Below are 25,231 nucleotides of genomic sequence, written 5' to 3'. Positions count from 1 at the left end.
AAATTTGTTAATTCTGTTGAGCACTTTCATGTCAAGTTAAAATCACTCATGGCTAGTCTTGTCGTTCACTTCCTGTTTTATTTTGTAGTTCCCTTTTCCCTCTCGTTTCAGGCACTTGACTTCCTCCACTGTGATTGCCTCCCCGGTCCCTGATTCATCTCACCTGTGTTCCCCTCCCTCATGTATAAATAGCTCTTGTTTCCATTTGTATAATGTCAGTTCGTCTTGCGTCCCATGGGTATTTTCAACCCTCAGTGTTTGCCAGTTTTTTGAGCCCAGATACTTTCTGCATTTATTTGTGTTTTGTAACCTCCTTAGTGAGCACTTTTTGTTATAGTTTTGTATCCTCCATGAGAGCGTGTTTTGTTACATTTTTCTAGTAAAGCGTTTTTGGTTAAAACATACTGCCGTCTCCTGAGTTTGCTTCTGAGTCCCTGTCCCTGAGTCAAGGCGTGACAGAAAGGTTCAGCAATCCTACAAAGACACATTAACTACTGAAGACTACATGCAATCAACTGATATTCCATGCGTCCCTGCTTACCCATGCTATTCTACATGTGCTAATACACCGGCTCCTCTGGCAGCCAGGGCTACACTCAGTCTTCCCAGGCCCTTGGGCTTGGCAGCTGGTCAAAGAATATGATAGGTACGCAGTAGCCGCCCCAGCGATACGGTGAACCTTCAGGGATCCGTGTCAGTGATTGAGCGTCTTTCACCATGAGTCACTTTTTCAAATGCTTTTGAATTTGAAGATGTCACAATGAACGTAGAGGCAAACCTCCTTATCTTTCTCTAATGAACCAGAAAATGAAGCACAAAAGACGAAGCTGGGTCTAATCTACGGCGATGGGCTGTGCTAGCTACGCCGGTGTCACCGGCGTCATGAAGTAGAATTCGGCCTTAAGCCTCTAGCTCTATAACCATGGGTCCGCAGTGACTGAGCTCGGGCTATTCCAAGCGATATATGGGTGCCTCTGCCCCAGGCCTTTCAGCTATTTCAGTCATTATTTTGTATGTATATTTATATATATGTGGAGTGTGTGTGTGCATGATGGCTGGTTAAAGTAGCCTCACCTGGCCCGAGTCGGACTGATTACTGTGAGGCTGCACACCTGTGGTGCATTGGGAAATCAATGCACATAAAAAAAGCCACCACCACACACACACCCCAGTAGAGCACTGTTCTGAGTGCAATTTTTATTAAGTTTAATTACCATCAACGTGTGTCCTGGTGTCGGAGGAGCAAGTGCAGCAAGGGAAAACTGCTATGATATATTTATATGTAATTACATGGTTTGTCTTTGTGATTTATTTGTGATTTATCTAGCAGTAGAAAATGGATGTCTTTCTTTGGAAAGACAATATGCCACTGGAGTGATCTATGTACGGATATATTTATAACCCTGTTAATGTCAGGTTTTGAATCTTGAATACAAAGATTCAAATACAAATTATCTTATTAAGACCTTGCAAGATCTCAGGAACAAAATAACACAACTTTTGGCAAAAACACATCCTGGCCGTCCAATAGAAATATGACATCTTGCACGCTTAAGGCGGTATCAGTTAATTTACAGAACACAAACATGGCCACGTGCTGGTATTTATAACACCCTTTTTGAATTATAGGCGTCTTCCCTTGTCCTTGGGGACACACACATTTCCACAGACAGTGGAAATGGTGGTGGATTTCAGGAGGAGTGCAGCTCCACCCCCTCCCACCTTGCTGGGGGACACCCCAGTGACCACTGTGGAGTCCTGCCGCTTCCTTGGGCTGACCATCTCCCGCGACCTCAAATGGGGGTCATGGCCATCATCATGGCCATGACCCTCATGACCATCATCATGACCATCATCATGGCCCTCATGAAAAAGGCCCACAAGTGGCTGTTCTTTCTACGGCAGCTGAAAAAATTCAGGCTGCCCAGGTCAATACTAATCCGGTTTTACACTTCCATCATCAAATCCATCATCACACAAGCAATAATCACATGGTTCCCTGCTGCAGCAGCCAAGGACAAGGCCAAGCTGCTTCGGGTGATCCGCTCAGCTGAGAGGGTGATCGGCACCTCTCTACCCTCCCTGATGGCAGACCCCTTACATCCAGGTTTTGCCATGTGTAATATTCTCCCTTTCGGCAGAAAGGGAGCATATCCCGGCATCGCCTGAGCTTTCTCCCTACGGCCGCCAGGCTGCTCAACGAAAGCTAGCTAAATACACCACACGGACTGAATGCACTGTTTGCACTTTGTTTGCACTTTTTTCTGCTTTGTCATGTCTTGTCCTATATGTCTTGTCTGTCTGCCACATTCATGCTTAACTGGCTGTAAAAAATTCCAATTGTGTTTTACACTATATGGCAATGAAATGTTCCTTGAACCTTGAACCTTGAACACACATCTACCAGATTCTTCCTGTAGTTTCCTCTCCATTGACAGATTAAAGTTTTTTCTCAGGTCATACAACTGTCAGTGTTGTGCAAGTTCACACTTCACATTGACTAGTTCAAAGTTCAGTTCATACAAAAGAAAATGAATAAATTCACGTTCATAGTTCACCAATTCAGTTTTGAACTCAGTTCATGTTCAGTTCATTAACAGTTTTTTTAGAAACCAAAGAAAAACTGTTGGAGTATTCTGTGCTTATATTTTAAAATGAATCCTCTCCATTACCTGCTGCCCATCACTACAATCTCAAATTGTTGTGGATATTATTTGTACACCTGTTTCATTCATCACAACTAAGGCAGTAACTATTTAATAAACATGTCATCTGGACCTAAGCATCAATTCAGAATGTCACAAAATCTGAACTACTTCAAGTTCTTTAGTTAAAAATATGTTACGTTCAGTTCAAAGTTCATAGAAAAATAAACTTGTTCAATGAACTAGTTCATGCACAACACTGACAACTGTCTCGTGACAGTTTGCTGAAATGTGGTACCTCACTGACAGGATAATGAGAGGATACTGGATATTTCCTCCCTTTGGGCAGTGAACCGTTGACCGTTGAACCTTGAAGTGGACACGTTACTGTGACACCGCCCGGACGCTAATGATGGCGCTGACCGGGGAGCATGATCAACTATTCATAGACGGTTATCCATGAGAGAGTGTCATGTCGTGGTGTGGCGAGGGTGAGAGGAGGTGATACGCTGTGTGTGAGGAACTCTTTCATTTTGATTCTGCCGAAGGTCTCATGTTATCCGTCCATCTTACAAAGTCAATTGCTGTGTGATCTAAAGGGCTTGGTATCTCACTCCTTCATGTCCCAGTGGCTTTCCAAGCCACATGGCCAGAACAAGCCATTGCATGGGAATACTGTTGTCTTGGAAAAGATGCATGCTTAATTAAATTGATGGCAGAGAGAGAGAGAGAGAGAGAGAGAGAGAGAGAGAGAGAGAGAGAGAGAGAGAGAGAGAGAGAGAGAGAGAGAGAGAGAGAGAGAGAGAGAGAGAGAGAGAGAGAGAGAGAGAGAGAGAGAGAGAGAGAGATTCCCTTACTCTGAGAGCAGGTTTAACTCAGAGGACTTGGCATCCTGAGCATCTTGACAGCCACATTGTCCAAAGCTTTGGGGGAGGGGGGGGTTAGCTCATCCTTAACATGCCGCTGCTAGCCCCTGATACAGCCTCTGTCGAATCAATGGGCCAGAGGAATCAAATAGAAGAGAGCCTGCTGCTTCTACTGGGAGGGGGGCCAGAGTTTACAGCTGACAGGCAGGTGTGCGTAATTCCAGCATCCTGGATAGAGGAAATAGGAAGCAGTGGAGCATGTTTTTACACTCAGTACCAATATAGCCAGATGAAGAGAGGAGCGGAGGGAGGTGGAGGAGGTAAGGTCCCCCTGGTGATGTCCACCGCTGCTACGAGGCAATCTCCCTTTAAAAGGTTCCCATCATCTCCACACACACACACACACACACACACACACACACACACACACACACACACACACACACACACACACACACACACACACACACACACACACACACACACACACACCCTTCACCTGGCTGCGTCCATCAGATCTATGCTGCAAATTCAAATGGCTCTGTCGTAGTGGTTGATGGTGGCGGGCCTATACCCTGCCAGGATGTGATAACATGACTTGTGATGTCCTGGTCGTAGTGCAACACGCTGTAATTCACTCGTTCAGAGGCCAGAGTGGCCGAATCACATGGGCTACTGGTTTGCTGATAGTTTATAATTCATTCGTAATGTAAAATGGAGTGGTCCTGTCGACATCTCTAGACATGAAATTAATTTTGTAGGTTAAGCATGTCACAAGTGCACACACACACACACACACACACACACACACACACATATGCCTGAAGTGGGATATTAAAGAAATGAAGGGGCGTGAAATGGAATCGTTAAGTGCATGGGACTAAAGGTGAGACGCAGAGCGTATGCTGTGAAGAAGAGATACTATCGTTAATCCCTTTCTTGGATTCCTTCCCCTTCTACTTGGTTTCGGGATCACTATACTGCCCCCAGCAAATCCAGATGTAATTTACAGCATGGTCAATGATGGCCCAAACGATCTCCACATATCTCTTATTATCGCCAGAGGCTATCCTCCGTCTATCTGGCCCAGAGGTTTACCAGGGATCCATAGCATTGATCTGCAGAGCATCCATTTTCCTTTCATTTCTTGACTTCAGGAGAATGTTGTGGCAATGCTGCTATCAAAACAACAGATTTGCCCCTGCAAGCTACACATTACTGGGGGCCCCCTAGCTCCACGGACACAGACTGAGCTCTGTCCGACACACAGAGCTCAGCATTCTGGGATACCACATGGTGCAGGCCAGAGGAGAACAACAGTGGGGGAGAGTGGACCACTGCGATCCAAATGATACATTCAGATGAAACATTTGTAATGAAAAACACATTTAGCCGGGCCGATACCTGTAATATGCCCTCTTGCAATCCTCTGCCCATTGGAATGAATAAAGCATACTGCATCAAGGGATGATTGTGTAGTCACTAGAGATGCTGCAGCAGTATAATACATTATACTGTATACTTCTCTCAGACTTTGACGAGGGAGATGTGAATGTGTAATGAATGTAATCTTTGAAGTTCTCTGTGTCTCCCCCCCCCCCCCCCCCCTTGGTTCTTGTTAAATGCCTTGTTAGCGGCACATCCCGCTAGGCTCCCATACCCAGCACCATGTAGGGGATCGGGAAGGTGTGTGTGTGTGTGTGTGTGTGTGTGTGTGTGTGTGTGTGTGTGTGTGTGTGTGTGTGTGTGTGTGTGTGTGTGTGTGTGTGTGTGTGTGTGTGTGTGTGTGTGGGGGAGGGGTTATTGTTTTTGCTCTGCATCATTACAATTTCATCAGCAAGCTGTACAGCGCTGGAAAAAAACAAAAAACAATGGCAGAGGACTGCGGTTTCGGGTGTCTTCCACTGTCTTCTTTTTGCTTTGACATTTGAGAAAGCGCTGCCAGCGAAGTGTGATTGGACCCTCAGCTTTACCAGTGACCTCCAGTAATGGCCGTCAGCGGCTGACCTCAATATATGATTCCTGAATGGTCTTGTTTTCTGTATTTCTTGGAAAATAAATAAATGAAGGCTCAATTCAGGCTGTACCACAATTGATACGCCACAATGGCAGCAGCCTACAAGCCTGTTCATATTTATACTGAAGGTGAGATACTGTACGTCATGGCAACCACAGAATGAGAGTAGAAGCTTTAGGCCAACTCTCTCATGACCTGTCCTACTTCATGTTCACCACGCCCTGCAATCTTCATTCAGTGAAGATTATCTGCAGCACAATCTTTTCTTTTCATCCTTTGTTTTTACACGGATCACACAAACAACCAAACTCCAGCTACAACCAAACTCCAAACTCCAACTAAATATTTTAGTTAAATATTAAATATAAATATTAGTTAGTGATCGTCACTGCCGTTGGGTTCAGAGGGGCGGTGCTCTGGGTCTGTGGTCAGGGTCATCCAGATCGGTGAGCATCGAGCGATAGCTCCACTGGCTTGCAGGGTCCTGCAGGGAGAGCTGTGGGGCTGGAAGGTCATTCCAGTGGAGATCTACCCATACAGTATGCGTCCATAATATGAGCTCCGCTCTGGCTTCAACACAACATGGAGCCAGTAATTGAACATGGCTTCACAGCCCTATCCTCTTTGAAGGGACTGTGGGAATGCCACAACAACAAGATTGGAGACATTTTCTACCGATTGGGCGAGTTTTCTTCTCGCTCCGCTGTCTCCGGACAACTGCATGTACGACAGTTACAGACTGCACAACATTAACTCTGGTTGTTCCGAGGGCCGGTATACTGACAGGAAACAGACAGGCCAATGCCGGCTGTTATGTAAGTGAGTGCAGTGTTTTTTGGGCCTATGATTTGATTAGCCATGGTAGATCAATCCAGGAGCAAACCCTGTCCCGGGAACAGATTTGCAGTATGCCTGGTAGCAGACAGAGGCGGATGGGGTCTGGAACAGAGGGGAGAAAACGTTCAGCTCGGCCTCTGGTCCGATCAAAGGGCTGAGGAGTCGAGTGCGGCAGACAGAGGAGAACCGCCTGCAGAGACGGCTGTCAGAAGCTCTTCACGTCAACGACTTCACACGTCTTTGAACGAGTTCACACCACCGTTGATGAGATCAATACGGTTCCGCGTCGTTCTCCGTCGCCGCCTCTTTCCAAGTCGACTCTGTCATGTTTTATTCTTATTGCAGACGCGGCGCGTATAGACACTGACACTGACCGAAGGAGAGCGTTCAGAGAGAACATCAAATACGCACAGACCTTCAGATGTGAACGTGAAGGCAAGGCGTGGGATCCCCTCGTGGGTGGCATCTGTTTTATCTGTCGAGGGGGAGGGACGGGGGATGGGGGACGGGGGACGGGGGACGGGGTGTCTAGAACTGACAACTTATGGGGTAGAACCTGACCTGGCTGTCCTTTAGCAAAGTGTCTTAAATGAAAGACACTCCGTGGACACGCCGTGCTTAACAGTCATTCCGCGCACTGACATCTCATCCGTGAGACGACTCTTATGTGAGTTTCTATGTTTGACATCGTTTCCGTCATGTGGAGGACATTGGAACCGTTGAGTGAGGGCAAATTAGTTATTTGACACTGATGCATTGAAGCGATGGGTTTTGCACCTTTGGCAGTAGATTTACTTTAAGCTCTCCTGTTTCATTCAGAAGTATTCAGGTTTTACTGTTTTTATAGCTGGTCTGAAAATAGTCCACATTATACAGTGTTTCTCTCCAGTGTAACCACCAGGTAAAGACGGTTGTCAACATGCATTACACACGTCAAGATCCCCAGAGGAATGGGCTGATGGCTGAGGTCTGTTTTCTCAGCCGAATCCTCCCAGTGTTACCAAAGCAAGCAGAAAGCCACATGACATGATGCTGGATAGTGACAATAATTAGCACCGCGGCACTTGGGATTGTGTGTGCATGTGTGTGTACACACGCATGGGTGTGTGCGTGCGTTGTTTGTGTGAGTGTATGTGTGTGTTTGTGTGTGTCTGTCTCAGAGTGTGTGTGTGTGTGTGTGTGTGTGTGTGTGTGTATGTGTGTGTCTATGTCTGTGCATGTGTGTGTATATGTCTCAGAGTTGTGTGTGTGTGTGGGTGTGTGTGTGTTTGTATGTCTCAGTGTGTGTGTGTGTGTATGGGTGGGTGTATGCGTGTGTGGGTGGGTGGGTGGGTGTATGCGTGTGTGGGTGGGTGGGTGGGCGTATGCGTGTGTGTGTGTGTGTGTGTGTGTGTGTGTGTGTGTGTATATGTCTGTGTGTGTGTGTGGGGGGGGGGGTGTATGTGTGTGTGTATATGTCTGTGTGTGTGTGTGTGTGTGTGTGTGTGTGTGTGTGTGTGTGTGTGTGTGTGTGTGTGTGTGTGTGTGTGTGTGTGTGTGTGTGTGTGTGTGTGTGTGTGTGTGTATGGGGCTTCTGGAGCCCACATCAATATTTCTCCCCGACGCATGTCAGACTCCGATTTGCTCTCGGTGTTCGTCACCCAGTGGGGGAGACAGCTGGGGAAATAGAGGCACTCATTCACCAGCACTCACCCTTACTCATGGGCCACAGAGCTATGCCAGTGAGCTGAGTGAAGGGCACTGAAAGAGTGATGGAAAAGCAGTATGAGAGTAAATGAGTGGCCGGATGAGTCAGGGGAAAAACAGTGAGTGGGTGAAAAGCAGTGAGTGAGTGAGTGAGAGAGTGAATTAAAGAGAAGACGAGTGTATGAAACAAGCAATGATTGTGCTCGTAACTGAGTGAATGAAAATAAAGGAGTGAGTTTAAAACAATGGCAGAGCGAGTGAATGAGCGAGGGAGTGAAAAGCAGTTAGTGAACGAGTGAGACCAACAGAAGAACAAGAGCGCTCTGAAGAGACCTAGAGAGAAACGCACAGTCACTCCAAATAATGACATTCAGCAAAGCAAATCTCACAGAGTCGGCCTCTTCTGCCCCAAAATGAGGGGATGACTAACACGTGTAATCTGCCAAATAGTTTATAGCAGCGCGTCCTGTATGATGACTCACTGAACAGCTGCAGTCCCCCATGGAGTTCAGAAGGACCGGTAATGACTTCCTGCTGTTGCCCCTAAACGGATAGGAACCCTGGGCTTGGGCTCTAAGAGAGCGTCATCAGGGCCATGATGAAAAGACCCAAAATGGCCCTGGCGCCGAACTACTAACCCCCCCCCCCCCCCACCCCCCGCTACGAACTGGCAGCCCGTAACGTATGCTGTAGCGATTCATTTAGCACCAAACTCGCCGTGCTCTGTGCTCATCCGGCGATGACACAGCAACAAAAAAGTTGTCCTCGTGACAGACCGGCCGTTCCCCATTCTCTGCTCGGGCAAAATAATTGCGTGTGGCCGCGGTCCAGGGCTGTGTGTATTGTTCCGTTCCGAGGTTATCCGGGGGCTCAGCGGCGATGGCGCTGCTGACTCAGCGGCCCTGTGTCCCCATGCCAGGTGCCAGACCTCTCGTGTCACATGTCCGCCCGGGCTCCGTCAACTCCTCTTTGCTCTCACCGTGGCCCCTCACCTCACGGCCCCTTCTGGTGGAGCTTCAGGAAGAGGGCTTAAGGCGGTCTTGTAATGACTCGACCGCCTGTACAATCTCTCTCTCTCTCTCTCTCTCTCTCTCTCTCTCTGCCTTTTGCCTTCTTGTTGTGACCTGACCCAGTTTCATTTTGGGATGTTGTGAGTGTGCACAAGCATATGTTTCTGTGCAAGGGCCATGTTTGTGTGGATGGTGTGTGTGTGTGTGTGTTTATGGTGTGTGTGTGTGTGTGTGTGTGTTGGCGTTTGCATGCATGCGTGTGTGTGTGTATGTTTGTGTAAGAAAGAGAGTTGGGTGATAGCGCTCTCCGTTTTCATTCCACCAGATCGTAGGTCGTCGTACAACAGCCTGACTATTTGGACTTCAATTGCTAAGTCCAAAAAAAAAACCCAGTCTGGCAGAAACCTTCAATACCTTACGTCTTGTCAAATGTCGCCAGAACATGATGTGGACAGCCAAGTTGAATAAAGAGGGTTAGGTACTGCTAATAGCAGCATATCAGACTCTAATTGTAGCAAATGGCCTCCCTGCTGTCTGTGAGTTATGTAAGAGCCGAAGGTGCTTATTGTTTCCGCAGCGCTGGCTCTGATGAACGACAAAAGGCTCTGAATTGGTCTGGTATTGTGTTAGTCATGAAGTTAGCCTTGACCCAGACCCATGGTTATTTTCGATTGCTCTTGAGGCTGTGGCCCTCACCCTGTTGCATTCTGTAGATTCATAAGTGAATCAAGTGTGCTATTTTCCACGTATTGGGTTGCCAGAATGAAACCACAGCAGTCTAGTTACGTAATCGATGTGTGAGATGAACTTGATACACTATACCAAAAAAGAACTAACAGCGTAACTGGATCACAGCGATCGCAGCGAGGAGGCTGACACACACACACGAGGGGACGCACACAGAAATACACACATGATGACACACAGTGCCGGCCGGTCCACTTAACAGACATTACCGATGACTTTGGGAACTCAAACCTACATTTCGATTCGTTAGGCCCATCGAACGACGTTGTGGTGATGCAAGCGGGCGTCACTTTCCCGATAAATGATGCCCGCCGAATGCTTGTGCCGAATGCTGTGTAAATGAGGTAATTTCGTAGCCTGGGGGGGTGGTCTCATTAAGGCCAGACACCTTAATGTCGCTCCTTAATGTCTGGGGAGGATTAAGGTGTAGCCCGGACCTCCCTCCTCCTCACACACATTCACAGGTGTGTGATGGAGTGCATTTCTTGCTTCTTTGGCTTCTCCTCCTCTTAAGGTCAGGATGTGGGCGGCGTCAGCACGGGGGGGGGGGGGGGGGGGGAAAAGGAAGGGGAGAAAATTACAACGGAAGGATTTCATTAAAGATTTAAGAGGGAATTATTATTTAAGAAACCATCTTCCCGCCATGCACGAACCCATTTCTTCACTTTAATAAATGTAGACACGTGGTTTGTTCCCCGGCAGCGAGGATCCATCAGAAGAAGGAAGGAGGAGGAGAAAACGACACCACAAACATATTTTTCACATTGTGTCTCTCGATGCCTGACAATGCAGCCCATAAACAACAACCCAACCCAAAAATCGCATTGTTTTGATCTCGGAATCTCTTTTTCCCGCTGTTGCTGGCAATGCTTACAGGATCGGATAGCGGCATCAAAGTTTGATGGCCGTAACAAAGCTCTGGTTTTCATGAATAACTTATACGCACAGAAATGTTGGGCAGTCTTCTGGGAAGTGTGGGTGTTGGAGCTGGCGTGAAGGAACTTAACAGGAAGACGCCGGGATAACTTAACCCTCTCACATAACAATGAACCCTCACTTTGATACCATCCCCATGGAATAGACTACTCTCATTGTTTATTATTAAACATGGTCATGAAAACCAGACTGTTGACTGTAGGTATGTGGTTTTAATCAACTGTAAAAACTGGACTTGTTTATATTGTAGCAGTGCTCAATATAAAAAAGACATATATTTTTTATACTTTATTCGTCCAAAATATTTGTCCTCAACTCTCACTCTCTATTCCTTTCTACACTACTTCTCTCTTCACACAAGAGCACCAATCCCTCCCCCCGCCAACTGCTGGAGAATATTATATTCGGTTCTGCTCCGCCATAGATGTGATCGGCTGTCACTTATTGGCTGTGTGTGTATGTGCGTGTGCGTATGTGCGTGCGTGCATGTGCACGTCCCTGCGCGTGCTTACAAAACATCTCTTGATCTCGGAAAAAACAACCACCACAACACTCACACACACCACTGAGCACCACCTCACATGAACCAACATACAGTACAGACCCCCACCCCAGCCCCTCATCATGTTCAGGCTGAAAGCCCCCTGTCCCTCTAGAGGCTGGCTCGGAGCCGGGGCCCGCCACGGGGAGCTGGGGCCCGCCACAGGGAGCTGGGCTGGAAGGAAGCGGGGATGTGGGCAGGCGTTCACCTTGTCCCTGCCATCTGCCATCTGCCTGTTCCTCCGCTCGGCTGACGAAAAACTGTGTTAACATTAAACCCTTTTCGCTGGTCGCCTCCGTTAAGCCACTCGCTCGGCATTACCATAATGTTTACTCCGTGTCTGATATGACGCCTTGCTGCAAACAGCATCAGTAACTCTCAGCATGGATGTGAGCTGGCTAATCTTGCAGGACGGTTGTTGTTGCGGTGTAATCTTGTTGTTGATGGTTGATGCTTTAGCATGAGCTGGGAAGGAGGGGAGCATCTCACAGAGGATTAAAAGAGGGAAGACGGGGTTGGATGATACAGGGCCCAGAGAGGCTGGGGCTGGTGGTGCAGAGCCCCTTAGGACCTGCTGCTGTGAGCTGATTTGTGGCCGGAAACAAAGGGGGGATTCTCTGGTAATCTATAGGGGGACATCTCAGAACAAGGCTCTTTTCACAAGTGGTTTATTCAGGAAAAAGAAGAAATCGATCAAATGGGTTCCAGTTGGAAGTTTCCCTGGGGACCCGTCTACCTCAGCATTTTCAACCTCAGTAAATTTAACTGATTTTGTGTTCTGCCCTATCAACAGCAACACATATTCAGCAGTTGCTAATGGTCACAAAAAGGAAAGTGATTTGGAAAAATGCAACATTGGACAAACGCTTCATAGAAACCGATCAGATATCCCGTGAGTCACACGGCCATCAGTTGAATGGTTGATGGCGTGCCAACGTCTTGGGTCTGTACCTGGTGTTAAATCAGCTGGTTGAGTAAGAAGCTGCCTGCCGAAGGCCCGAGCCAAGGCAGTGATTTCTGTCTGGTTCCTGGACTTGGGCCCACTGATTAATGGCGGTTCTTTGGGTAAAGGGCTGAGAGGCCAATACCGTGGCCTGGAGAAATTTATCCATGATCACATCACTATCAAATTAGGCGGGACTCAACAATGCGGTCCCCATATCTTGAATATTCTCTGGTGGCAAGATAATACAAATTACGACAAGAAAAGATAAGAGAAGCAATCTTTGTGATGAAGGATGTTCTGTGAACTGTTCATGGCCTGAGAAGTTTGGAACTTATTTTCATTCCGTCTTTAAAAGGCAAGATTAGCATTTTAACAAAATAACCAAAGAGTGAACAAAAATATATTTTTAAGAGAATGTAGTATTTATTTATACTTCATAGAAAATATATATTGAAATAGATTTGTCTCATTGCAATCACAATGCATCTTTAAACAGTTGCATCAACACTTAATCAGTAATAAGTCATATTAAAAACATTGGCTTCTATTAAATTGTAAGAATTACTCAGCATTTTTGCAAGGGTGTAAATTTAAAAACAAAAATGGAGAGCTGAGAGCCAACAGAGAGAGGGCGCTAGGTGATGAACTGCTCTTTTGGTATATTTGGTTATTTTGGCAGACTGATTGATGATATAACTGACTAAATTATATATCTAAATAAATATATAAAACATTATCTTGTTTTATTATATATTTGAATAGAATGTCTGGTCTGGTCAAAAACAAATCACAGTGTTTAGTTTTGGAAAGCCAAATATCAAAGATATTACATACAAAATGACCAAATGCCAGCAGGGAAAGCTTTGAAGGTAGCGGCTGACTTCTCATGCATTAATTACAAGGACAACCCAAACAAATGATGGCAATAAACATGTCAAATCAATGGCTTGCTTCCTAAATTATAGCCTCATCTGGTAGTATAAGACCCTATACTACTTGTTTCCTTTATTGGATTCATTGAAAAAGGTCAACCGCAATCAACAACCACTGACTACGTACATTAAAAAAACTGAAGGGCACACATTTACAAACCAACCTCCCTGACGACAAAAATATTTCAACTCCGTCCAAAAGTGTCCCTGCTCGTCATTACTGCATAAACTCGAGTCATACTCCCACGAATACTGAGCCGCACAAGCACTAGGAAATATTGTTCGGCTTGTGGGGTGCAGATCGATACCCAAGCGCTGCATCGCCGAGGTCACGGTGCTCCTCTGTACCGCCGTGGTCAGCCCTCTGTAAAAACAATCGCTGTTTTGTCATTGTGCTACAGCGTTAGCATCTCCCTTATGCTCATTGTAAACATTCAGTGATAGCACACCAGAACGCCTTGGCCCATCCGTCAGCAATAACAGTGCTCCCAAACAGAGATGCTGCTTTTGTCTGTCTCCCCTCACTGGGTACGTAACAGGAGGGGAAGTTTCCGGTAACCCTTCACATGATGTGGACGGACGTGGAGGGAGCCAGTGTAGTGGGCACTGGTGAAATAAAGAGAGGAGAGCAAAGAGGAAAGAGAACAGGAGAGGAATAGGTTTTTTTTGTAATGTGGAAATTTGAATCCTTTTTTTTCTGTTTTTTAACTCCACACTGCTACTCACACCAGGGAGGTGATGAAGGTGAAGGTATTGTTGTTGCGGTTGTTGACAAAGTTGATCTGGCAGTCCTCCAGCCCGGCGATGTCTCCCAGCGCCAGCTCCGACAGCAGCTGAGTGGGATCCCTGCTGGTGGTTAAAACCCTATGCTTCCCCATATGGCCCTGAAGTTCCCTCACTTCCTCCTTTTTCTTCCCCTTCTCCCTTTGATCCTGATCTTCATCCTCCAGCTCCTCCACCTCCCCCTCCTCCTCCTCATCCTCCTTTGCCCTCTGGTCCTGATCTTCTTCCTGCAGCTCCCCCTCCTCCTCCTCCTCCTCCTCCTCCACAATGGGGGGGAGGCGGGCTGAGCTGCCTGCGGGGCTGTCGGCAGTGGGCCTGTAGTGGCACTGCCCATTCAGGAGCCTCCGGAGGGGCATCAGCGGCACGGCGTCCTCCCCCAGCAGCAGCTGCTGCCGGTGCCGGAAGTCGCTCTGGCGCTTCAGCCGCTTGAACTCGCCGAAGGCGGCGGTGGCGTTGCGGTCCAGGCTGCGGGCGATGCTGCGGGCCTTCTCCGACCGGCTGAGCAGCACGGCATGGCATCGCAGCACCACCGCCATGTTCTTGACCTGGTGCCGGTAGACCCAGGCCAGGATCTTGGGCCTGCAGGGGTCGGCGGCACAGCAGGTGATCCTGTCCAGGGAGTAGACGTGCGTGGGCTTCTTCTTCTTGTCGGGGCTCATGCGCAAGCCCTGCGGCCCCACCGTCAGCCTCATCTTCAGGCTCTGCTCGCCGTAGTTGCTCCTGGTCCAGATCTTGCCCACCGCCTCCTGGGTGCAGCCGCTGCCCTTGGCCGTGATGGTGACCACGCTGCCCAGGTAGCGCGCGTTGTACACGGGCTCCTCCTTGTTGAGCTCCACCTTCTGCCGCTTGGTCTGGAACAGGCTGCTCACCCAGTTCAGGGGAAAGTCCGGCAGGAGATCGGGGCAGGAGTGCAGCAGGGAGCTGAGGATGGAGTGGTAGGTGAGACCAGCGCCCCCTAGGCTCTTGGCTTTGCTCTTGGCCTGTTCCTCCACCAGAACAAACTTGCTCCTTCTCCAGGGTAACATGGCGCCGGAAGTAGTTGGAGGGACCGAAGACCCCCCCGCCCCCCTCACCGCACGTCCGTGACTCGTCCGATTATAAAAGAGAATCAACAGCCGGTATAATCAGAGCCAGAGTGTGGGTGTCTGCGTGTGTGTGCGCGTGTGTGTGTGTGTGTGGGAGAGTTGAGGAAAAAAACGGTAGAGAAATATAAAGAGAAGCAGCTTTTCCCAGCAGTGATGAGCGACTGAGAGACTGAGAGCAGAGCGCTGATCAGCCGGGGCTGCTCCAACTCTCGCTCCTCCTTCCTCCTCCTCCTCCTCCTCCTCCTCTTTCTCTTGCGCTGTCTGCCTCGCAGAGTGCTGATCAGTGCAACACACTCAGCCTGCTACTACCCCCCCCCCACTTCACTGCCCCCGAGCCCCGCCCCCCTCCTAAACCCCGCTTCTCTTGTTTTGCTTCCAAATGGCTCCCCACCAAAGGTTTTGCTGTTCCACGCTCGGTTCACACTGAGATATCGAGCGCTACGGCTACACCTCCCCGTCTTTAACTCAGGGTCTGCTGCTCCCGAGGGACCCACTCTCCCGGTAACAGTTTGTGACCTGAAGGTGAGATACGTTTGGGGCAGAGTGTCACTAATTACCTCTGCCCTGTGACGATGACTTAATTGGAATGCGCGTTGTTAGTCTGAGGCGAGGCTCTGCTCATCTCGTGTTGTGTACAAGACATTAAGGAGATTATTTTACATGATTCCAAGGGGATTGTTTTGATGGTACTGATGCAAATTGAATACTGTTCAGTGATACAAAAAGGCTTTTGTTTTATATGACAGAACCCACCGTCCCATTCATCCACCGTTATCCATGGTTTGGAAAATCATCACTTAAGTGAAGATCCATAGCATTCTAAAACACAAATTTGTTCCTGAGCGGATGGATCTGAGGGCTTAGTCAGTCGAGGATAAATGATGTAATCACTGTATTATGTTGGTGCTCCGCCAGGGAGCAATTACAAAACTACAGAATGTTACCACGGTTCTGCATGGTCAAAAATATAAATGAATGTCGGCTCTCAGAGCAATGGGAAACACGATTGAACTGGCGATCCAAAGAGACGTTTTTCATCTCATGTAAATGGAGCCAATGTTTCACATTGGGTAAAGACATTTTTGTTAGCATTTTGCTGTAATGCATCATTGTAGGTAAAATAAGTATCTGTTCCCTTAAATAAAGCTTGTACTGGAACAAGTCCTGGGCATAGGAGAGGTGAGCAGCACCAGGGTAGAAAAGTGTCTCCTTTTCTGCTCCTGCAGACAATAGGGACTCAGAGTAGCCCTGTGAGATTTGAACACGAGCCCTGTGAGATTTGAACACCTCACTATGATGATGAACGAGTCTGAGTCTCGAGTTAGCCCTATGTCGACGCGTCCCTCTGCCAGCCTACTTGATTAAGGACAAACATGGAGAGACATGGCTTTTTTCTTCTTCTTATCTGTACACCATATGGATAATCAGAGAAGGTTGCAGTGTGCAATTTACGGCCTGTCAGACGACGTCTAACAGATGAAAAGGCAGCAGAAACAGTGTGTTCCTCCCCCTATGAGTAACAATATTTACTCTGAGATAAGTGATAAGACCACTCACTCATAGTCTCATTGATTACAGCGTGGGTTGGATTCAGGATACCATCTGGATTCCAACGAACACCAAAACAACACCCCTATGATCCACTGAGTATTTCCGAGACAGCCTTTTCTAAATTGTTAGGATTTCATTAATCAAATGAGACCCCCCCCCTCCCCCCGGCTCTCTCGCTGTGTCTCTCTTGGCGTTTAAAACGAACACGCCCCTGGGGCGCGTGGCGTTGAAACGATCCATGAGGATGTTGACCTTTATAGTGATGGATGGATGGCTGTTTGTTCTCAATGGACCCCTCCGACTCCTGGGCTGGCGTCCTATCACAGGAAGGCTGCTGTAATAAAAAGAGCAGATATATCTAAACAGCGATCGACTCTGACCCCGCGGGTTACATTTCAAGGCTCCCAAGTTGTCCCGCAGTATATTCCCTGTGTTACGACCATATGGGGAGAATGAATGTTTTAAATCAGAGTTCATGAATGCAATCCTTCTGTTGCCATTTCTTTCTTGTATGGGGGTGAGTGAGGGGAGGGGCGGGGGGATGAGAATGAATATGACTCAATTTGAATTTGCTGCCCACTGAGATTGTGTTGTTGCAGTAACAAGAGTGAGGAGTAGAATATTAATATCTCCCTCATATCTAGCAATGAGGTATAATGGAGTTTAAAAAATTAGATTTGTGCAATTAAATAAATAATGAATAAAAATGGAGTATGACTGGGTTAGGCAATTGCAAAAAGCCGTTATTATATAAAATAATATATGTCATATGTGATTAATATGGTTCTGAAATAAAAAATCAATCTTAATTTATAACATTGAATATGTATTTTTGTTTGCAAGGAAGACAGGTCTGTAAATAAAGAAATACTACGCCTTGTGACACATTTGCTTACAATATTAATGGAGACAGCACAATGTTCACATTGTGTTGATGATTTCATAGCATGCTTAGCGTGCCATCGCCTGACCATTTTCAAATGCGTATTAGTCTGCAACTCCCATTACATTACACCAAAATGCCCCTGGACGCTATTGGACAAACAAAGAACCATCATAACAATGAATCAGTGACGCATCAGTGACAGCCATCTTGGTTGTTAAAAAATGACCTCAATGGCACTCCTAAAGTGTGCTCCTCTGTACAATCATGGTATCAAACCCGACACATATTAGATAACCGATTGTGATCGGCCTGACCCGGGCAGGTCTGCAGGGAATTTGTCGAGCGGGAGGGGAGCCAGACGCATATGCCAGAGCAAATACAAAATTTGATTGCAGATTCATCTTGTTGTCATGTTATCATGTTATCATGCCAAATGTTTTTTAGGTTGGCATTCCTGGTTACAGAGCTTCAGCCATGCCTGCTCTCCAACAGCACGTGATTTGACCACAGTCTGTCTTTGTTTACAGTCAGGAGGCATAATTGGAAGATTCCCAAACACCACAGGCTCTACTTGTACTCAGCCTTACCTTGTTTTCTCTACTCCCATCCCCTAATTTGCCTTTCTGTATCTTCGTCTTTCTGCTGCCGTCTCTCAGAGGTATGACGCATCTTTCTGTTATCAACCTCCACATGCAGCGTGTGGATACAAGCACAGCATCTCTTTATAGTCTAGTCTCTCTGATGTGTGTCGCACGTATCACTCACCTCAAAACCAACCCCTTTAACTGTTCCCCAATCGACAATTTACACCCATAATTAGTGTTTGAGCGACACCTGTGTTTGTCCTACGATGACACCTCTGTGAAAAGGGTCTCTCACTTTGCTCGAGAAAAGCCCTATTTGTATCCAGGGAAGGATAGAGGACTACAGCACATATTCCTGTCCAGGGAAATGCGGCTTAATTGAATTGGGCTTTCTCTCTCTCTCACTTCATCATCCTAGACTGATCAAATACGGGGCAATCAATGAGAGGGGTCTGGCGGAGAGAGGGGCTTCTCAGATGACTGATTTAGGGCTGTGTTTCCAGGCAGCAGCAGCAGAGCTGAGAAATTAGGGTCTTTGGACTGACAGTGCTTCACCTGCTCACTGTTCATCGGATTTCTGACAGGCCTTACAAGGTTTCCCAGAAAACCCCATGATACAAATCTGGCAACGGGATTACAGCACACGTCGTAAACTTTGTTTGTGGTTTGACTCATTGACGCATTGTCCTATAACCTACATTATATGTGCTCTATCTACACTGTACCTACTGTAATGATCACCTTTCTAAGTAGCATTTTTATTATAAATATACAAATATATATATATTCTTCTTTTGTTGGTTTACATGCTTTCATTAGTTAACAATGCTAATAGTGTCACATTAAGTGACATCACGACCTCATGACGTTGTCTCTAGCTACTGACGGTCTTAATGTGGAGCTAGACACGATCTCTTTACTTTTTCTTTTTTGGAATGTCTACAAGGACCCGTGTTGATAGATGTTGATGTTGACAAATAGTGTCTGAGTCGTACGAACTCAGGAAGACCCGTGGAGCTCTACCCAATCTCTACACTACACAATCAATATACCATGTCAACTTGATTCTTTGCAATACAGTAACATTGTCTCTAAAAGCATACCTACATTGCCTAAAACAGCGGGCGCGACTATCTAGAGTACTGAGAGTAAAGCTTCCAGGCCAAGAGATCAATAAAGCCTCATTTGAGGGATGGTGAATTCCCTGTTGGCTGAGCGCAGTGCACCGCTCCAATGGATCACAGCGTAATGAAGCAGGCGGGCGCAGCCCCACTCGAGATAAAAGAGACTCCCGGTCCTTCTAATCATGAGCAGGATCCATCCAGGGACCATCAGGTCCCTTCACTTCACACTGTACCTTAGAGCAGGGGAAGGGAGAAGCTCCGGTTGGTCCCGCATAACAAACCACTCTTGACGTTTGTGTCTCCAGATGTATGCGCCGCATGCCACGCATTTCCCACTCTGAGAAGAAAGAACATGAGAGGTGTTAAGAAAATATGCCAAAAGAGTTTTATTCATTATTCATTCAGTTCTTTGTGTGGTAATCCTCAAAGGCAGAGCTGCAGACCCAGCGGTGCCAGCCTGTGCCGGCTCCTCTTTAAGAAGGTGGTGGTTTTTGGCACGTAATGGGATTTTGAGTTTGGGGGAGATGTGTTCTTGTGTGGGGATTGCGTGACTCTTTGCAATACAGTAAGAGGAGTGAAGGAAAAGTGCTTATTATTTTATAAGGGCTGGATTTGTTTTAGGGGGAAACCATTTCCTTTGATTTTCATCATCCTAAAATGTTACAGAAATGTATTCCTCATATAAATACCAAATAATAATATTATTGAAAGAACTTTCACTCATATGACCTTGATTTGAGTATGCCCTACTCATTGAAGAAATCCACAATAAAAAATTGAATCGAGCGGTTATTATATGACATTGGAATATCATCTGTATTTTTCATGGTTCATTCAAATTATAAACCACACTTATAGCCACAATACGTACAATATCTATTGTATTCTATTTTTGTGATTCATCGGATAAAAGGATACTAAATAGTCTAAATAAAATAATTTGTCTGGGTGACGGAATTGTTTGTGTTTGGCTGTTCAAAGAGGACCTGGCTAGTGGCTGTGGGGACTGGAACTTGTGTGATAGATGTTGGGAGCACACGTCTACATCAAACACTCAAATCCTATCGTCTTTCTCCTCAACTAATTCTGCTTTGACGTGAGCGCATCTGGCGTCCCCCTCTCCTCACTTCCCTCCATCTGCCGTCTCAATTTCTCTCTGTCTGTCAGACACATAACGAGACAGAGACATTTTGAATAGATCATGCAGAATGAGGACGATGATGAGAAGTTAGCGGAAAGTGACTTTAAAAGGTCATCCACACCTTTTACCGTCAGGTCAATGACCCTGATGCTCATTTACATGTCAAGTAAGATTATATCCGTGTCTGATTATGGCAACAACCTTTTTTACTGTCAAATGCTGTTGTGATCACATCAATCATTGATTATTTAAAACCTTTAAAGGTTAATTTAGAGATTAGCCTACAGTTTAATATTAAAGGTCTTTGGTGAAATTCCAGAGTACTTTTTGTTATTCACAAAATAATCAGTTAAAATAAATAATATATATTTTTTATTTTCCAATTATATCACCAAATGGTCAAATTAGAATATTCGTTTTGCTTCAAGAGAGGACCGGCCATCCATGACCAGCTGCATGCTGACACCTGCTGGTACATTAAAGCAATGCAGGCATATTTATGGAAATACGTTTCCTTGTTGTGTTGCTGTAGCGTTAACTTTCTATTTAGCAGCTTGTCCTCTTTGAGAAAGGGGTGAGTAAGCTGGGAAAACAAATACATTTTGTCTGTTCATGGTGACATTTCACTGGGGACTTTAGTCACTTAGCCTTTACATATTGTAATTCAATGGCCATCTTTTGACAGGTTAGCCGAAGCTAAACCTGCTAACACAATGCGGACGTGTATCGATAGAGCTGATACAGAGGATGTTTAAACCTGATAAGCCTGTCGTTCACCGTCATAGTCATATAAGTAACTATGTTAGTATATACTAATATACCCTGTTTACCATGGTCGCTAACAGTAGTCTGTAACGCTAGTGGTTGAGAGAGAGGTGTTTCAACAATGACACAGTGGTGTGGTAGTATCTACCTCAATGTCATCTCCTTATGGTCATTCACCTTCTGGTTGTTCCCTGATGTAATATATCTGGAGACTATTTAGAATAATAGTAACAATACGTCCGTATATCTATGCACTTTGTGTCTATGCACCTTCTTCCATGCACCTTCTCGCATGTCAATTGGTTGAAGCTCGTGAACTGACAAGCCCTAACTCGACGACATTAGTGAGCTCTTAGTGGTTCCCAAACTTTCACTTAAGTAGGCTGTCACTCAGTCATCAGAACTTTTTGTGGACCTGTGTGCCAGTGCCAGTTCCCCCTTTATACACAATTACCACTGCAGGAAAATCATGGCCATGGATTTAAGTGGGAAGAACACTGCAACACTGTTTATGCTCCCACTGTGTTTGTTCATCAGACAAATGAACACAAAACATAAATGAAATAATATTTTTGGAAAATAATAACTGAACTAATATTTAGCATTAATTGAATTGAACATATCTTGAAGATTTTTTTATATTATTGTAAATTTGTATATTTAAAAAAAGTAAAACCCAACGTAGCACATGCACTACCTTCGCATACCACAGGTTGAAAAACATTGCTCTTATCCATCTCTCTGTCTCTTCAGCTCCTGGTTTGTTTATTTCCCCGGTGCTGGAAGGTGCAGGAAGCTGCCAATCACTGGCAGAAGAACACAACATGGACTCCAACGGGAAGCCCTCCACAGTCCAGGTTGTGCTGCTGGCTACCAGCTCGGCCCTTACCGCCTTCTTCTACTCTGTTTACAGGAAGCGGGCTACGACAGTGGCCAGATTAAAGGTCAACAGCACAACAGCCTCAGCCAAATGTCAACACATTCTGCATATCAGTGGCAAAGGTGTCCAACCAGTATTGATTTAATCTGTTTTAAATGCAGGAAGCCAAAAAGGTCCCCATTGACCAAGATTTGAAAAAGTACCTTTCTGACATCCCTGGAAGATGTGTCCCATATGCTGTAGTAGAAGGTATGTTAACCACAACTTCACTTTTATCCTAGTGGCTCAATATTACAAAGATGTGGTTGCATGTGTTATGATGACGGTTTAGAATTTCAGCTTTGCTGCCATTTTCCGTTGCTTCATTTATATGTCCTGTATCTTAGGTGTTGTGAAATCCGTGAAGGAATCGCTAAGCAGCCAGTTTGTTGACAACTGCAAGGGAGTTATTGAGAGGCTGACCCTGAAGGAGAAGAAGATGGTATGGAATCGCACCACGCATATCTGGTAAGTGTGTGTGTGTGTGTGTGTGTGTGTGTGTGTGTGTGTGTGTGTGTGTGTGTGTGTGTGTGTGTGTGTGTGTGTGTGTGTGTGTGTGTGTGTGTGTGTGTGTGTGTGTTGTGCACTATACTGTACTGTTTTGAGCTGTTTAGGCATTGATCAAATTTGTATTCTTCATCTTATTTGAATATTTGAAGTTTATTTTGCACTGTTCTTTTAGCTTCTGTAATAATAATAATGAAAATGTTGAATAATAATTGTGTCTTGGAATAAATTGTGAGGAACGTTACTTATCTTAACACACCACGGCTGTCCCATCCCACACAGGAATGACACAGAGAAGCTGATCCACCAGCGCACCAACACGGTCCCCTTCGACCTGGTGAGTCACGACCAGGCGGTCGATGCCGCTGTGCGCGTGGTGCGCCCGCTGGACTCGGCCGAGCTGGACCTGGAGACGGTGTACGAGAACTTCCACCCCACGGTGCAGTCCCTCTCCAACGTCATCGGCCACTTCATCAGCGGCGAGCGGCCCAAGGGCATCCGCGAGACGGAGGAGATGCTGCGGCTGGGCGAGAGCGTGACCGGGGTGGGGGAGCTGGTGCTGGACCACAACCTGGTGAAGCTGCAGCCCCCCAAGCAGGGCCTGCCCTACTTCCTCAGCCGGCTGGACCACCAGTCCCTGCTGAGCAAGCAGGAGAGCGGCGTGCGCCTGTGGCGGCTGCTGACGCTGGCGTTCGGCGCGGCAGCCTGCTCCCTGCTCCTCCTGCTCCTGTGGCGGCGCTACGAGCAGCACCGGCGCGTCCGCGAGGAGAGGAGCATCCTGCGGGAGTTCAAGGAGCAGCAGAGGAGGCGCATGCAGGAGCTGGACCTGGACGAGGGGGCGGTGTCGCCGGCCGCCTGCACCGTGTGCCTGAGCCGGGAGCGCTCCTGTGTCTTCCTTGACTGCGGCCACGTGTGCGCCTGCGGGCCCTGCTACCTGGCCCTGCCCCAGCCCAAGAGGTGCCCCATCTGCAGGGCTCCCATAGACAGAGTGGTGCCACTTTACAACAGCTAATGATACGTGAACCTTAATACATTGTTCATCAACAAATAAACAGTTATCCAAGCAGGGAACCATCATATCCGTAGCCGAGTTGTCATGACTAGGATTTCAGTTGGCGGCTGAGAAAGATAAGATGTGATCACTTGTGTAGATGTGGCCTCGGGAGACCTGTCTTGACATTCAGATTTGCGATTCAGAGAAGAATGTGAACCTGCAAGACCAGGATGGTCTCACGAGGCTAGGTTTCATCAGGACAAACAATGGTCTCGCTCTTAGTACGAATATTGGGTCTGCTCGTTTTATTTATTATTATTAAGTACTACACTAAACTAATGAAGATAAATACACTACATGTGCCCTGGTACATCAAAAGAGCAGTACCATGATGAGCCACACCTGTGATTCAATGTCTCACAATGACACCTCTAGGAAAAGGGTTGATTGGATTTGTCAATTCCTTGGTGTGCAAGCATTATCTACAGAGGCAAGAGGGAGAGGCTTCGGTCTGTCATTCAAGCAAGGATAGATGGGCTTTAACACCTTCTCCAGGACATGTCTGTGTGTTTTTCATTTTTCATTGTCACCACTGAAACCTCATTAAAGACAAGGTCATTGTATTGAAGTATATTTATTACTTCATACCATCTGCATCAGGACATCGTATTCATATTGACAAATAATTGTGTGTGTGTGTGTATATATATATATATATATATACACACACAACACATACACACATACTGTGTATACAACAAAAGATGGGCCCCTGCCAGCAGCCGTCTCATTACTGAAGCAGAGACTAATCAAAAAATGCCACTGGCTTTTCCTTTCAGATCCTGCTATGAAGTTACATTTGCTCCTATCTTCTCACTGAAAGTATTAGTTTTACACTGCTCAGTGTCATTTCAGAACACCACTCCAAGTTCACATGCTTTTACTGCAAATTTCTCGATTATGGCAATAATGGGGGTTTTCATGTGTGGATTCAGATGTTGGTCGTGTGTTCCATTTAGTGTGATTAGGGCTCAAATACAGTTGAAAATAACAAGTGACGCTAGCAGAGGACTGTAGGACTGTTGGGTTGTTATCTCTGCGTCCCTTAATAGAGCAATGTTGAAAACATAAGATTTGATTACCTTGTTGTCAAGCGACAACATCCTGCTGTCTGTTGCCTTTATGAAGTAAGACGTAAACTGTTTATTTTCCTGGATAAATATAAACTGGCCAACTGTTTGACATTCTAAATGGTTGGCAGGCATCAGTCACCAATACTCTATAATGACGCAAAATCACATTGAATGCTTTATATTTACAAATCACATTTTCCATGTCTGATAAAACTTACCAAAGAAAAGAGTTGTCTGAAGTGTTTTCATTTAATATTGTGTGTTGGTCAACTCTTTCTATAAAAACTTCAAATTATGTAAATCATAATATGTGCCTTTCACAGGCAAACATGCATTGTGATTAAACCTCTGGTCTGGAAATCAACCAGGCGAACCAGCAGTTAGTTATTAAATAAAGAAAAGCAGTCGTGTTCAAGCTAGGTTAATTTTCTCTACTCTGCCCTCTCTGTCCTCGCAACCCACACCATTTTCCTGCCTGATTGGTTGCTTTTCATACCCACTCATCAACATTGATAGAATACTGCAAAAAGGTGTCCGGATATGTTACAGGGATGAAAGGTCTGAGCACATGCTTCAGCCGCCCTGCCCCAACACCA

General features: G+C 46.2%; 2 protein-coding genes across 3 annotated transcripts; one reads left to right on the top strand and one right to left on the bottom strand.

Annotated features, from left to right (window-relative positions):
• Positions 1-13,885: 13,885 nt before the first annotated feature.
• Positions 13,886-14,971, bottom strand: fam43b (family with sequence similarity 43 member B; the record flags this gene model as incomplete). 2 transcript variants are annotated; one of them, XM_084479604.1, is made up of 2 exons in its annotated part: positions 13,886-14,047; positions 14,123-14,971. In XM_084479604.1, 2 exons carry the CDS (start codon positions 14,969-14,971, stop codon positions 13,886-13,888), a joined length of 1,011 nt encoding a protein of 336 aa, XP_084335730.1. The 2 variants fall into 2 exon arrangements, with proteins under 2 accessions (XP_084335730.1, XP_084335729.1); XM_084479603.1 differs by having other exon boundaries at positions 13,886-14,971.
• A 5,856-nt stretch (positions 14,972-20,827) lies between these two features.
• Positions 20,828-24,791, top strand: mul1 (mitochondrial E3 ubiquitin protein ligase 1). The gene is made up of 5 exons (XM_084479210.1): positions 20,828-20,891; positions 21,836-22,026; positions 22,124-22,211; positions 22,349-22,469; positions 22,791-24,791. The coding sequence occupies exons 2-5, from the start codon at positions 21,907-21,909 to the stop codon at positions 23,518-23,520; spliced, it is 1,059 nt and encodes a 352-aa protein (XP_084335336.1). The 5' UTR covers positions 20,828-20,891; positions 21,836-21,906; the 3' UTR covers positions 23,521-24,791.
• The last annotated feature ends 440 nt before the right edge of the window (positions 24,792-25,231 follow it).

Source organism: Micromesistius poutassou (genome assembly GCF_964030765.1).
Source record: "Micromesistius poutassou genome assembly, chromosome: 15".
NCBI lineage: Eukaryota > Metazoa > Chordata > Actinopteri > Gadiformes > Gadidae > Micromesistius > Micromesistius poutassou.
Note: the sequence above shows the minus strand (reverse complement) of the source record. Positions and strands in the feature narration are given on the sequence as shown.